General features: G+C 47.7%; 1 protein-coding gene across 4 annotated transcripts in view; it reads right to left on the reverse strand.

Moving 5' to 3' along the window:
- The window catches only part of sm (heterogeneous nuclear ribonucleoprotein L), a 131,261-nt gene that overhangs the window by 2,426 nt on the left and 112,669 nt on the right, over positions 1-16,166 (reverse strand). Inside the window, exons 7-12 of one of the 4 annotated variants that reach the window (XM_077666593.1) lie at positions 12,539-12,598; positions 11,556-11,727; positions 9,471-9,630; positions 7,603-7,929; positions 3,698-3,755; positions 812-907 (exon numbers count right to left, since the gene is read on the reverse strand). In XM_077666593.1, coding sequence (XP_077522719.1) covers positions 812-907; positions 3,698-3,755; positions 7,603-7,929; positions 9,471-9,630; positions 11,556-11,727; positions 12,539-12,598 — 873 coding nt within the window. Of the gene's footprint in view, positions 1-811; positions 908-3,697; positions 3,756-7,602; positions 7,930-9,470; positions 9,631-11,555; positions 11,743-12,538; positions 12,599-16,166 lie in introns of all 4 variants that reach the window. The other 3 variants (XM_077666592.1, XM_077666591.1, XM_077666594.1) reach the window with 3 other exon arrangements.

Below are 16,166 nucleotides of genomic sequence, written 5' to 3' on the forward strand. Positions count from 1 at the left end.
AAAACAAGGAGAAACAGCAAACAACACTCGTCCTTTCCCAAGCAAAGTAAAAGCTAGCAGGCTGTCCAGAAATGCTGCTGCATTGAGATATTACTTGTACCTGCAGCCATGTCTCCAGCCCATGTGCATAATTCTAGTGCGATTTACAGTACGCTAACTATGTGACCCTACCTCATGGCAGCAGCTTGAAAAAGACTTGAAAGCTAGTAGACAGAGCAGTGAACTTTTCACACTGCTACTGCTGTGGGGTACCAACAACTAGTCCAACTCAACATTCTCATAACCCCACAGTTATGTGCACTTCACTCTGCACTGATAATGACAGGTGCAGGGCGTACACATATGCCCCATGAAAGAAGTGCCACTCAGCACCAGAGTTATTCTTGCTTTGTCCCCTCTGGATGACTGCCTGGGGAACCATGACAAGGACTTTCTAGGAACCATCAGCGCTGGTAGTGCTCAGTTTTTCACTTTCTAGGTACAGTCGAGTCCACATGTACTCAGCTGTGCACTTGTGCTCACTTTGGTGCTCACTCACGCGACCGAGGCCATGAACAAGGAAACCGGCTAATGCTAGCCCAACCTCACATACACACAAAGATTGCTAAGGAGTGCATGAAGCACAAGGGCCAACTAGAGTGCTTCACGGCCCCTTTAAAATCACAGTGACAACGCACATATCGGCAGATGCAAGAATTGAACAGGATGTCAGCAGAATCAAAAGCCACTGACCGGCTCTTTCTCTCCATCAGGTGGCAGAACTAGGTAGGCAAAAGCAGCCTGGAGTGAGTGTGCAGGAATTTGTACTTACTGGGGTTGTTGATTGGGGTGTGGTTGGACATGATTAATGCTTCGATGGCTTCGGAGACGCTCTCAAACTCCATCAGGCCTGAACTGCTGCGTTCCGCTGAAAGGAAACAATGACAGATCATCAAGCAAGCGTGTTTCACTGATCTGCCCATAATGTCTAGGTGACAGTGAGACCAGCACATACTGAAAGGACAAACTTGATATCTGTAAAATGCTCACTAACTTTAAATTTACAAGAAAAAGTTAACGTCCGACATGAAATATATAGAGTAGAACCTCACTGCTACGTTCCCAGATGCTACATTTTCGTGCACCAGTCCCATCTAAGCTCACACAGAAGCCCATGGAATACAGACACGGCTGTTAAAAACTGTGGCAGTGTTCATGCATGTTACATTGTGAATGTCACTTTGTTATACAGTAAAACCTCATTAAAACATGCCCGCTTGAACAGCAGTTTCGTTTTAAGAGTAGTAAAGTCAAATCCTCGACTCGGCTCCCACTGAACATGATGCATTTTGCATCCCCATAAACTGCACCAGCTTATTGTGTACATAATGGTTAACAAGCACTGTTTCCACTTTTTGTCGTGCGCCAGTGCCACGAAATTGCGGCGGAAATTCCGGGTTTTGTCCCCAAGGTCGGCCCAGCAGACTATTGTGACGCCACAACTGCAAGTCTTACAGCCAATGGAAAATTGTAGCCCAGCGTAACCTAGTGGAGCCGTGATGGCGAGTGCCATCTGTGGAGCTCTCTTCGCAACAAGAACTAACTGTGCAGTGGCCCTTCAGCAGAGTAAGTCGCGAGTTTGCGTCCTGCCGAAGCAGGGACAGAAACAAACACCGGGTGCTCAACATTAATCCTTTCACATGCCGGTCTGTTTCCATCAAGAACAAATATTTTTCCACATAAATAGCATTTACAGGTCGTAAGAACGACAACTGGTTGGTTTCGCAGTGCCAAATACCAGCAGTTAATTTTTTATAGAGACATGCAATATTCTGTGGAAAGTGTCATAATTAGCCGAAATCTTGACATCCACATGTCATGACCTATGTCATAGAATGTCATGAAAAGAAATGTACAATAATTTTTGAAAATGGGTTACAAAAACAGATTCTTTTACTCGGAGCAAAATGTGTCTAAATAAAAAATGCGGGCGACGTGCTACCCTTCTCACTGTTGCGCGAAATGTTATCAATTCCATTCTCTTTTTCGCACAATAAGCCACCTTATTTTAGACATGAAAGAGGCACAATTCACCTGAAACAAGAACATCAATGCCAGCTGCAGCACACTGCCAAAAAAACCTGCAAATTGTGCTTGTACACAATTGTGTACATAGCGTGTCAAAGGGTTAAGAGAGAAGTTGAAGATTGTTCGTGCTACTGAACGTGGGGGGGGGGGGGGGGGGGGGGGGTTGACATATATGCGACACCAGCCTATGCGTAAGGTCTAACGTAGTTTTGCCCGAGACGTGGGCAGTGCACGCCCTGGACCGATGGCCATTCCTGGCAGGATACATGGAGCTCGATGTGTAAAAGTTAACTCGTTTGTAAATTGGTTCAAACAAAAAAAAAATGTTAGCCGTTTACCCAGCTTGCTGGCACTGGCAGTCACTTTACTGCATGAACAGTTGTAGAGCAAACTGCAGGTAACCTCCGGCATGTGTCAGAATCCGAAGGTACTGAACAGCTTGGTGTTGTTTTTATCGCCTTTTATCTCAATTTTGCCTCTGACTGCCGGTTTTGCGATTGCATAGTTGCGCACTAATTGCTTCGAGATACTCGCGCGCTGTCATGCCATCCTGTGGGAGCTACATAACATAGGGCGGGGTGGGAGGTTGGGATAACAGGTCAACTTACTGTATTTACTCAGGTAATTTGCACTTTTTTTTGCCTAAAATCAAGGCTTCAAAAAGGGGGTGCACAATTACGCAGATATTTCATGAATACATCCAAAAAGAACTCTACAAAGGCCATAATGTGGAACGCATACGGTATACTACCGTGTACATGTCGATCCCGCAACTCACGCCTCTCGCTGGGCTAAAAAAAATAACATTTTACTCCAAATGTATGCCGAAGCATACCAGCCCCACCCCAGACCCATGTAGTATGTAGTTCCCCATATGATGGCATGATGGCGCATGCACAGCTCAAAGCAGTAAACGCGGAACAATACTATCGCAGAGCCAGCAGTCGGAGGCAAATGGAGATACAAGGTAATGAAGCTGCACCCTCGCATGTAGCCCGGCTGAGTAATGGCAAAGATAATAACCAACAGTTCAGTAGTAGTTTCGGATTCTGGTGCGACACACGCACACAAGCTTCTGAGGTTACCAGAATTTGGTCTCAGAATCGTTCGTATAGGAAAGCGACTGTTGGCGCTAGCGAGCAAGTGAGCCTTCCAACGACTGCTGATGATGCTCAGAGTCGCTTTCAAACGCTTATGGAACACAACGTTAGTGCAAAAAAATAAAGATAAATAAATAACTGCCATCTTTCCTCCCGCCAAAAAAAAAAAAAGATAAGCAGAGCCTAAATTGAAAAGTGCAAATTGTAACAAGGCATCATTAAATTTCAAGTAATGTGCCTTCGGTGTCGGAAAATTAAATTTCTTCACCAAAGCCGCATTTATGAACTTCTGGCAACAGGTGTACCAATATCCATGCAGCCTTTCCAGGTGCCAATTACAACTAGACTGGACTTGTTTTCCTGTTGTGAGAGCAATACAAAAGAGGTCGCCACAAAATGCCAAAAGGTATGATGGCCAATGCACGGTAGACTTTGATAACAGATGAACTGAACAAATTCCATACCCTAACTTCTAAACATTCTGCACTAACACACCAGAGGGGAATACCAACAAAAAAAGGAAGACTCACTCTTTGATGTGAACATCTTGATCGATGTCGGCACAGGGCAGCCCAAGTCATCAAACAGCTGCAGAGAATAAGCGTAAAAAAAAAGTGAATTCAGACTATGTGGACTACACTAAAGCCTCGGATTAACAAAGTTAAGGGGGGATGAGGGTCTTGAAAACTTTTTTTTTATTTCTTAACATATCTTCCTGAAAATTGGCATGCAGATATACCTTTGAATGCTAATCCCAAATATATATTCAGATTTTATATATCTCATCTAGAAATGAAGATATAGCAAAATAATTTATGCCACTTAGGTCTTTTCTTACGGGCCATTATGGTGATTTCTTAATTAAAAAAACTAGTTTTAAAGTAATGCTGTCATTCTTAAGGGCCCATTGCACATCCTAAAGCTAAAGAAATTTTTAAAAAGTCATCACATAGGTCATGAATGAATAACAAAGTAGGAGAAAAAAAAACAATGTGGGAGTAATTAGCTTAGATCTGACCTAATTGCTAGTCTATTCGGTTTAATGAAAATTGAAAAGCTTTAGGATGTAGCTGAGGTGTTGCTGAAAAAAATGATACCTACTTCACTAAAATCAGTCGATGCAAACATTATGAAAAGTTCCGTAAGGCAAAGGCATTTGATCGAAAAAGCAAAGCTGAGAAAATTGCATTCAAAGTTTTGCTTACTCTGCCATTTTTGTTTACTGATCATATGGAAAAATTTAATGCTTTAGCATGCTGCCCAGTCATTGCTGAACAAAATAACACCAAATTTACAGAAATCTGTTCATGTAAAGATTATGAAAACCTCTGTATTGCATTGGCACTTGACAAAAAAAAGCTCCGAAAATCACTTGCTATATTCTTTGAATCTGCCACACATTCACAAAAGTCCTGGGCAGTAGTCCTGGGTGCTGTCAGGCTTGTGCTTCTTGGCCATCCTCTTCTTCACCTTTTCAGCATTGGTGTGACCCTTATCAGACCTGCACAGCCTCTGTTTATCTTTTTCAAGGCTCCTACCAATGAGGCAGCTCCCAGGCCTGTAACCAAGCTGTGCTGCAACAGCTCTGCTGGTTGTTGCCATTCCTTGGTTGAAGCGAGAAACTGCTTCTTGCGAGGTTAAAAACAGGACAGTGAGGAGTGTCTAATGCGAATGTTCAAGCTTCAGCTTAGAGCGCACAACGTCTTGGCGCTCTGCCAAGTTCGCCAAGCTCGCTCCCCCCCCCCCCTCCCCCCCCCCCCCCCCCCAGCTCTCCTCAAAATATATATATATTAAAAAAAAAACAAATGATGTTATCAGCGGCGGCAGCAGCTTGGCGCGCTGCCAAGGTCCGCGCTGCGCGTGCTTGTCGAAGCGTTGAGCACGCGAGCTCGGTTCAGCCGCGTCCGTCGGCACGAAGCGGCGTGCGCAAACGCCGAAGTCGACGTTAGGCTTAGGTCAGCCGGCTCGGCCGCTTCCGACGACACGGAATTCGAAGCGGCTTGCAGCGTATCAAAAGTCGATATTTTCCACGGGCTTAGTCCAGGCACATCCACCGGCACTGCAGAGACTTGCGGTAACGCCGAAGTTGACAGCGATCGGCATTGTCCAGCCGCGTCCACCGGCGATGCTGGCGTCAACAGGGTTTGTTCAGCCGCGTCCACCGGCGAAGCTGTTGTTGGCGAGCTCAGTCCAGCCGCATCCACCGAGGGTACAGCAGCTTGCGGCATCACCGAAGCTGCAGTTCTCGACGATGCAGCGCTCTACTTATTCCATGCGCGCCTCTTTTTGCCGACTGTTTTTCGCGTGCTTGCTTTCAAGCGCGCGTCTCGGGCCATCGTGACACACGGAACAAAGACACCAGGCAGGCAAATACACGCAAAAGCACGAAATTCGGGGCTAAAAGAAGCGATTCAATAGCCAAAATGTCTACAATAACGATAAGGAAAACGGCAGAACGAAAAATACTAGGAAACAAAGAGGAGCGCGAAAAATGACGGGCGTGCAGGCGAAAGCAGACGACGGGAAGGAGCCGAACAACGCGGCCGCGGGGGGGCAAAGCATGCGTCACGGCCAATCAGAGGGCTGCGCCTCGAGGAGCGCCCGTTTTACCCAATCGGCGGCCGTCTCGCGACGCTTTCCCCCCTTGCGAACGGGTGCTGATAGCTCCGCTGTGCGAGGGTCTACAGCTTGCCGTAAGGCGCCAAATTGGAGAGCGGGAAACCAGCTTTCAAACGAGACCAAGATGGCGCCGATCGGTTCGCGTCGCGCGGAGCTACGGCAGCTTGAAAATGGGGCAAACCTTCGCGCTTGGCGTTCAATTTCGGCTCACCGACGTTTCTAAATTGCCGTTTTTTTCATACTTTGAGTTGGAATTCAGCTAAAATATTTTGTAGAGGCATAGTTGGGACATTAAAGACTTCAAAATCGCAATTTTTGAAAATTGCCATTTTTGACCATTTTTCGCGATTTCAAGACCCGCGTCCCCCCTTAATAAAACCTGCAGTTTACTTCGTAACAATGAAACTTTGTTAAATGAAAATTTATTTCCTTGCATTCATTCATTTACTAACAACGGTGCTTGCATTGTTCATATGCCCACTGCGACTACATTGAGTATTGTTGGTAAAGTGAGCTCGCGAGCCGTCCGAGCACATCTCTTTCTCCTAGCACCCATTTGGAGTTTTGATTTTGCAGTTATCGTCATCCTCAAGCACACCACTGACACTATTACACATCCCGTTGTTGCCATGGCCTCGTAGGAAGGAGGCAGAGAAATGGAAGGCAGGCCAAGAGAGAAGAACGCTGTTAGTGGCGGATAACGGATGGCTCCTTTTAGGGTAATGCAGTGGATTCTAAGAAAAGGCAGACGTACAGTAAATGTTCATTAGTTCCAACTTCAACGGACTGGAAAAATTGCTTACAGTATCGAAAAGAAAAATGGGCCATCATACACCTGCCAGAAGCAATCTGTGCCCGAGGTACCGCCACATCCGGGAAAAAAAAAAAAAAAATGGCGCCTTAATGTTATGCCGGCAAGGGCAACCTTTACAGGTTTTCGTTCCACAAGAGAGGATGAAACGCGGCTGCAAAAGCAACCATTTTGGGTCTACTTTCATAGGCAGACAGAATCTCCACTTATCGTGCTTACAAATTACTGAATGACACTGACAAATTTCCAATAAGGCTTGCATCCTGGAAAATTTATTTGGTGAAAGAGTGGTAATCGTTGCCCGCTTCCGAGTAGAGAACAGAGCAACAGTGGCAATTTTTTTAGCAATTCAATCAATGCCTTACTGCGTGCAAACTGTAGGGAGTGTCACAGCAGAAGTGCTCCAAAATGTTTAGGGCCACCCCACCATCCTTCACTGTGTGCCGGGAAGCGGGTGTGCCCCCCTTATAAGCGGCTGTGTCGTGTGTGTATGAGGCTTCAATGCACAAGGAGCAAACAGCATGTGTGACGAGCATGCAGTTTTGGAGCAATGGAAGTGAGAGAAATGCATGGATGGGCTCGGCTGAAACAGAAGTGGTTGAACTATTCGGAGATGGGGCCATTCATTTTTCGTAGCTCCTGCCATTGTGTGCATGTTATGGGCAACTCTGCAGCATACAACACAAGTTTGAGCAGGGCCAATTGGATGATTGCTTGCTGTGCTGGTTACACTATGGACAAAACCTCCCTTCATGAGCTGGTTTGAATTAACCAGTGCGAGACCTGCTGCAACTGAACTATCTGGATTTCCGAATTAATGGGGATCGAATCAGCCTGCTTTTACTGCAAGGCAGGCAGATGAGAATAGAAAGTTTGCGGGGTTAAGGTGGCCGCAGCTGGCACAGGACAAGGAGTTCAATGGAAGAGGCTTTGTCTTGCGGTGGACAAAGCTAGGCCACCACTGCCGATCAATCCGCCTGCAAGCCAAAAGCACGCGACACGCACCTTCTTGAGGTCGTCATCGGTGATGCCGAAAGGTGTGTTGAAGAAGTGCAGGACGCGTGAGGGTGGCTGGATGCGGTTCTTGGAGGCGGCCTCAGGGTTGGTGAAGCGGTTGTTGCGGTTGCCCATGAAGTCCTTGAAGGAGGGTGTGCCGTCAGGCAGCTCAAAGGGCAGCTGCACATCGTTGAGGAATGCCTGCTTCGAGTAGCCCAGCTGCATCTTGGTCTCGAAGAACTGCGCGTTGTTCAAGTGCCCCACAGCCCGCTCCACGGCCAGTGGGTCGCCCATCTGGACCATGGCGCAGCCGTCCTTGCTCTTCAGGAACTTGATCTGCAACAGGCCACACTCTCCGTCAGCGCACTAAAGAAATGCTTAAAAATTCAACCTGCTCGTTTTCAGCACATGCAGGCAGTCAATTTTCGTAACTCACATCACCCTGCTGCAGTGGAACCTTGGCGTATATACTGGGAGCATCCACCAAAAGGACATGTTTAACTGGGCACAAAGTCTTGTTTCTATATGTCAAAACACAAATTGCTCCCATGTGCTGTGCAATGTTGGAGCATGTTAATAATCCTTAGGTGGTCAAATTATTCTGGAGGCTTCCACTTTGATGCCTCTTTTTACCTACCTTCTTTCACTCCTTCCCCTCCCACTGCAGTACGGGTGTCCACCAAGAAGTGACACAGTTACTGTGCCATTTCCTTTCCTCAAATACTAATTTCCAATAAGCCAAAAAATGCTGTCACTGTTGTCTCGGACTGCATCAGTTGCACAGAAGCTCCTACCAATTCTTAAATCTTAAGTACAGCGCTAGTTTTGTAATGTCTGTCTTTCAACTACAATCACTGATACCACTGCAAGTGCAGTTTATATAACTTGGCAGGCAGAATGAATTAGCTGCCATCATGCCCGTCCAAGTTGCGCATTTGCAGCTGCAGCTAATTGGCAGCTCCAGCTAATTGGCTTAGACATCCAGAATACAGGCTGTGTGCACTTTCACTATAACCATGCCCACGCTCAAGTAAAGTGAAGTGAACGGAGGAAATAAGTCCACAGCAGTGAGTGACTCTTACGTCCACCAAGAAACCTGAGGCTTTCCAACAGAACCAAAGACTCTTTGTACAGGCTGCTTTTAGAGCGAAAGCTCTACTTCTCCCGTACAAAGCTGAAGGTTATGTGGCCATGAAATTTCACCTTCAAACCAGGAGAAGCGGAGGCTTGGCTCTGACGTCATGCCACGTGACTCGTCACGCCTCGCCACAGCTTCGCGCGTTGAGCCGACGACGCTTGCTCGCCTCGCAACTATTGAACCATGTGACTCGTGTATGAGGAGCCGATGGCACTCTCGCAACTGCCAGAAATCGTGTGGAGTGTGCTTAACTTCACACAAAGCCATGGATAAGCAACGTGCCGGAACTAGTGCTTTAATAATGTGTCGTCACCGTCAGGCGAAATCTGGTGATCTTTACAATATGGAAAGGCGTCAGATTGAATAACCATGCTTAACAGAGCTTTCGCTATTCATTACTAGGCTAAGCCGGGTTGAACCACAGCTAATTTTTTCATTAAAATTCCGCTCATGTATACGATGTTAAGACAATAGTAGATACGGCCACTTTAGACAAAAAGAGCTGGTGAAGTGTGTGTGCTAGCGGGTATGTTTATCGGACAACAAATTATGGCAGACCTAAGGTGGTAATTCCGCAATGGGCACAAGTGAAAACAAGAAAAAAACTGAAGCACTGCCACGCAGAACCGATGCAATTTGCAATTCTAACTCATTCTAGTAAAGAAAAGAAGCAAGCCTCATGAAAGAGCCCCATGATAGTGCACGGCTCGTTTAATGGTTGACAGCAAGGAGCACTAACCCTGACAACGTTTCCGTAAAGGCAGAGCAGGTTGAACAACTTGTCAGCATTCATCTTCTCGGAGTTGAGCCCATACACCATCAGCACAGAGCCCTGGTGAGGTCCCGCAGCTTGTGGGGATGAGTTGGTGGCCCCCATGCCGTAGTTGGGCCCCTCACGGCTGTGGGTTGAAAGAAGAGGAAGAAAAAAATGGACTGTCACACACTGGCCAAAAGCAGTTTGTGCCCAAACTGCCACCATATCTGGGAAACTGGGAAAACAAAAAAAAAAAAGACGCCTTAATGTTATGCCCGCCCAAAGGCATCGTTTAAGGGTTTTCATACCATAAGAGAGGATGCAACGTGGCCACAAAAGCAACGGTTTTGAGTCTGCATTCAGTACGCGTATCGATCAACTACCAAAAAGTTTACAGAATGTTATTTCAGCACATTTCTTTTTTTTTTAATCCTGGGTGCATTTCTTTACCCAGAATAGTGCACTACGCAATTTGCCAACCGAGATGAAGGTGGCATTCGCTTCTTCTCGCGAGTTCCATCGCTTGGTCCCTGCGATTGCTGAGCACTGTGGCACACTAGCCCATACAGAAATACACTAGTACTGGTACATTTTCGAGGGCTGTAGTTTTCCCAACTACTGTGTCCTCATGGGCCAGTCCCGTACAGTCCCTCAGAAACTCATGCAATACAGACCCGTCTGTCACGTCAGAACTGTGGTAGCGTTCCTGCATGCTGTGGTAGCGTTCCTGCATGCTGTGGTAGCGTTCCTGCATGCTGTGGTAGCGTTCCGGCATTTTGACTGCAGATGTTTAGCACGCGCGTAACGACGACGACAGACCGACCAAAGCATGATTTAAAGTCCATCAGCGACTTCTGCCATGTTGCACTGGGTGCCGCGTGCACTCAAGGGTGGCACGAGTCTCGTTGTGGCTGTTAGTGCAGTTCCATCAGCGCCACAACACTACCGCAAATGACTGAAGGCGCGAAGACAAAACTATGCAGCGCAGGCAGCACGGCTTGGCTCTGTCCTTGTCATCTGCGTTTGCCTTGCTGCCTGCAGCTTAAAAACACAATTTCTAGCTCCCAATAGACAGTTATTCCATAGGTAAAATTAAGGCGGCTGCCGTGAAAACAGGGCAGAACCACACATGCGTGCCCAAACTTTGCCCACTCCATGCGCCCTCCTTCTTCACTGCTGCCTCCCTTCCACGGACAGCTGTTCACGCAGACAGACAGCCATCGCAGGGCATTTAGGACAGCCTATGCATGCAAGCGACTGCGAGAGCCACAAAGCATCGCAAATTCCCGACAGGCATGCTACTCTTACTGTACTCCGTTCCATACATCAGGTGCGACGCTGTGAAAGGTGCGGGAAGTAGTCCGCACAAAAAAATAAAGGGAGGCGTATTACTCCGTGCTTGTTCGGTGACCGAGAGGTATAAGACACGAGACGACAGCGTGTTGTCAGCAATAGCAGTGCATTTAATCAAGCTCACGACAAATGTGTCATTTAGTGAGCCTGCAGGCAAAGGATTTACTATGTTTCGCTCACCACAAGGAACGCACTACTTTTTGGTCGTGGATGCAGGCAGCGCAAACAAGAGCGCTAGCTTTGACAGCGTTGCACCTGATGTATGAAACAGAGTATAGATGTAAAAAACAAATTAATGCAACTACGATGGATATTATTTTTACACGCGTTTCCCGGCTACAGCATTTCTCGGTTTGGAACTTTCTTTTTTCTGCGGCCCCTAGAAAAACCTAACAGTGGGGTTCTACTGTAACTAGTTTGAAGCATGGTTCATGGCATGCTGAAAGCATGACTGGCTCAAATACAAGCCAACATCATCGCTTGCATGCTGAACATGGGAAAAGGAATTTGCGATTGTGCTAGGCAATTTTTCTGAGCGAAGTGAATTTTTTGAAGTTCACCAATTTTTCGGGCTCAGTTTTTGGGTCCCGCAGAGTTAAAAATTTGGTCACCCACTGTACTAATGGGTAAAGAGGCAAATGAATACACCAGGACAATTAATGTTGCACAATACAGCCCCAGCTGCATTTTAGTGTACCACGAAACGTGTACACTCACGGTTCGTGTGGTGGGCCACCATAGCGGTCCTGTGGTGGGCCATTGGGAGGTCCGCCATAGCCGTCGTTGTAGCCGCCACCTGGGCTGTTGTACTGCCCTCCCCTCGGCCCGTAGTCGTAGTCACCCCGCTCGGGGCCGTAGTTGGGACCAGAGGCGGGGCCCCTGCCATCTCCTGAGTTGCATTCGTCGGGGGAGACAACGCAGACGATCGTGCTCAGCTACACACTCAATGATGAGACTGCTGACAAGCCTGCTAACTTGGGTAACCAGAAAGAAAAACTGCTGTTTCGAGAAAAAGTTCTTCCTTGTTGGTCCAATAAGTGAGACTACTGCATACAGAAAACATTTTCCACTAATGCACGTAATTATATGCATTATTGAAAAGCCATTTCATTTAGATAACCAGCAGAGGAACAATACTGAAGAACTTTTGTACCATCTGCCCTGAGTGCAAGGTTTGGTGAGGAACTGTACTCCAGAGAAGCAGACTGGGACAGCAGGCAGAGTGGGAGACCTGCAGTTCGCACTGCACCCACTTACTCTGCCCACGGAAGATAAACTGATTTTGAAATGCTTTCATGCTCTGATGGTGCCTCACTGCTGTGGCAGATGTTTGTGAATGCCTCGTGCTTTTGCTGTCCCATTATCTCGAGCGCGACAGCATGTGTTCACACCCAGCTTCGAAACTGAAATTGGACAATTTCCAAGTTCGATAGTCACCAGCAGTAACAAGGTGGCCATCGAATCACTGTCAAGGAAACCTTCGGTAGACTATCCCATTTTTCGATTCATGCAAAAAAAATTGACTCCTCTCGCCTGCTAAATAATACACCGAATTCAATTTCAATTTGCATTCCAGGCTCCACCTAACAGAGGCCCAACGACTAACTTCCTTGGAAACTGCACTGCCCTTTGTTTTTAGGAACTGTGCTGAAAGGTGGAAAATTTGCCACAGAGATGTCATTCAAACCCTGCAGACTTACTGTAATTTCCAAAGCCACGTGGCTCCCCAAGAAGTGCTGGACGCTCACTTCCACTTTTTCCTAAAGGAGAAGCGAAAGAAGGAGAAAGTTAGCAGTGAAAAAGTTTGCGCGCAAATGTTGGGCACCGCGCTTACACTGACAAAAGCTGCCAAGCAGTTCAGCTATTCCTATGTTGCCCCCTGAAGAACCTATGACTGTTAGATCTACACAAAGCTTTGAAAAGTTTTCTGTGACGACCAACCAAGGGCTCAACGTGCACGCAGCACTGCAAAAAATAAAGAGAGACCAAGCCCCTGTTCCGTATGCCAAAAGAATCAATGAGCTCATAATAAAAACCTGATAATCTGCCAGAAGGATTCAAGCCAAACAAGTTCTTCAAGCTAGTTAACATAGATTGTCTACATAATCCTAAACCAGAGCTAGGTTCCCTCAGTGCGAACGTTAACAAAATCCTGCTTTTACAACTCAGTGTCTCCTATGCCTCAACGTTCCTAACATGCCACGGGTACAAAGCAGAAATGCTGAAAGATGCACTGAGGGAAAGGTGAAAAAAAATAAAACCATTACTAAATGACCTTCCTGGCATTAATGTGGCGATTACGTTTTGTGTCTGCAGGTATGCAGAAGTGCATAGGACTCGAGAGGAACAACTGTCGAACAACTGTCACATCCTTGTTTACTTTCACACGCAGTTGGAATCTCCACTTTTGATGCTTACTAATGTCTGTGTACAGGTGTGCAAAATTGAGTCTTGCAATGCTACCTCAGCTGCTATGCATGTAGAAGGTATGACCACTCAAAAAGTCAAAGGAAGTGAGCCCTGTAAGCCACTGCGGGGTTAGCATCCACAAAAGCAGAAACTGGTGTGTGTATACCATCCGCAACGAAGCAGACTGTTCAGAATGAGGCAAGAGCAACACAAAATATACGAGGGACGAAAACAGCTTTCAGTGTCACCAATCACCAACGAGTGCTTTGGTTTTAGCTTAGTGTGTCATGTGCCAAAACCGTCATCACAGTCAAGATGCACGCTCGAGCAGTGCCAGCACCTCTTGGGTTTGACCTGTGCCACAGCAGAGTAAGGGTGTGCTTTTGACAAGAACACCCCTCCTCCTCTCCCCAACGACTGACCTAAGAAAGGAGCAGGCAGAGTCCATCACCACCCAAATGCGGGGAAAAGGGATTGGGGGGCGGAAAGAGCCAACACAGGCATGTCTTGCTACAGCTAGCTGTGCCTGCCTTCAGCCATGCTTGTGAGATCAAAACATGCTGGCAGTTGCCTCAAGCTGTTCATGTTCACGTCATCTGCACATCATGGTTGCTTCAATTGTGGTGGTCGTGAGCAAAGATTTACTCTCACATGTCAAAACTCTCATGTGCAACAACAAACAAGCAGAAAACAAAGGGGGGGCATCAAATTGTACTGCGACTTCTTTACCATGTTCAGTGGTTCGCCCATCAGAGGATGTCCTCTCAAGCGGCATCCAGAACCAAAACACCAGCACAATGCACGTCAGGTGCCAAACCACAAACCGAGCCCACTGGCAGGCTCCAGTCCAGCTAGGCCTGGCAAGAGAGGGCACCGCCGCTGCTGCTGCTGCGTAGATGGCATAGTCCACCCACCCGAGAGTTCATCAGAGAAGAGGGAGAGAGAGGCAACAGAGTCATCCGGGCTGTCGGCCGCTGCACCCCACCACACCACCACAGAGGGGGGCGAGAAGAGAAGACACCTCCAGGGGGCGCCAGCCTCCTGGATGGGGAGGGGGACACACACAGACGTGCACATCCGGTTAGAGCCACTCCCTGCCCTTGGCAAGCCACAGGGGGGTGCGAGGGATGGTGGTCGATTTCGGCTCGGGGGTTCAATGGTCATGTGGTTGGTGGTGGTGGTGGTGGTTGGTGGTGGTGGTGGTAATGGTTGGTGATGGTGAGAGGGCACCGTGGTGGCCGCCTCTCCAAGCCCCTCTCTCACTCTTTCTCGTTCTGTGCCGTGTTCTCTTCGTATCCGGTTGTTTTCTATGGTTGTTCTCTGTTCTGTTGTGATGGCAAAAGCAAGTTTTAGGTAAGGTGATGGATGGTTTCGTGGGGCTCACTCATGTGCCTGGGGGGAGAAAAAGAGGCGCATTTGTCTCAAAAAATGTCTCGCCACTGCCGGTGCACACGACCGCGCGCATCGGCCCCTTTGTGACCTCTTCTCATGTGAAGGCCCTGCCGTGTGTCAGGAGGGGGGAAAAAGGCCGCCTGCCGGCTTGCTGGGGTGGCGGGGCCCCATCTCAGTCTTCATCTTGGGTCACGACAGTGCATTCAGTGGTCAAGCGCCTGCGCCTGAGGCCTCTGCTACCCTGGGAACCGAGGGAAAAGTCGCGGCGGTGGTGGCGGTGGGTGGAGGGCTGGCTTCTCACTCGTGTCTCCGTCGCGACACCGTCCCCGCCGCGAGTGCCGACGTGTTCTGTGGTCGCCGAGAGCCTCTGTGGTGCACTGATCCTCGAATCAGGCAGGAAAGTGTCGAAGCCTCCACTTTCATTAGCAAAGCAAAAACAAAACTGCAGCGGCGGGAAGGCCAGTGCAGGCAGCCCGCGCTTGGCACGCAAAAAAAGAAGCTAAATAAAGCAGACGCGAGCACTCGAGTGTTTTGTAAAGTATGTCGTCTCTTTTATTTGCCATGTATAAGGTTGTCACTTGTTGTCACAGTGTTGGCAGCATGTGAGACATGTTTTTGGTGTGCACAGCCCCAGGGTGAGTCTCTGCCAATGACACTATGAAACATCACTGCACCAAACACACAACAGTAAAGGGCTGGGGAAACAAGCACATCCTCCATCTGCCACCTCATCATGTTTGCAATAAGAAAGAAAAAGCACTCTTCCAGCCAATGCAGAAATTCAAGTGATCTTAGTTTTGTCACTTTAACAATACCTTCACCAGGCAGAACAAGTTCTTAACCAGATTTCAGGCATTAACTGTCTTTAAGGCATACACATGGGCTACGGAAGAGGACAAGGCACATGCTTGTGCCTTCTGCCGGTCCGCCTCACATCCAGGCTTTCGCTATGTGGGAGGAGGGTGTGCTCTTTTGGCAGCCCTGCTTATTCACCCTCGCTTGGTGGCAACTAATGCATGCTTCAACATAGCACCCTACCTACAAAGGCACTGTCCCACATCCCACATATGCAACACACCAGCACTGCTGAGCACACAGTATACAGTGAAACATTAGCAAAAAAAAACATGCCAGCCCTGAGATACTGCAGAGGAATTACTCTGAGGAGCTGCACGTGACACTGCATTAGCCACACTTGTAAGATGAGGCACAGCACATTAACACCAAGCTAAAACCAAAGCAAGCAGGCAGTAGTATACAACGTGTGTTCCCACACCAGAACGACAACAGGTGAAATTCTGCACCTATTTAAACGAGTTAACCCTCTAATGGACACTACCCCTCCCCCCCAAAAATGGCCCCAATAATTGATTTAGTACCCGTGCTGCAATCTGGTGGGGAAAAAACAAAATACTTTGGCCAAGCCCCACTTGCCTTTAACTGGACACAGAATGAAAGAAAACATTACAAGCTGGACCAATCAGGAGCTAGAAATGATAGTAGGCTCATGACAAACTTGGCTTGTCC

Source organism: Amblyomma americanum, chromosome 5 (assembly GCF_052857255.1).
Source record: "Amblyomma americanum isolate KBUSLIRL-KWMA chromosome 5, ASM5285725v1, whole genome shotgun sequence".
In the NCBI taxonomy this organism is placed as follows: Eukaryota; Metazoa; Arthropoda; class Arachnida; order Ixodida; family Ixodidae; genus Amblyomma; species Amblyomma americanum.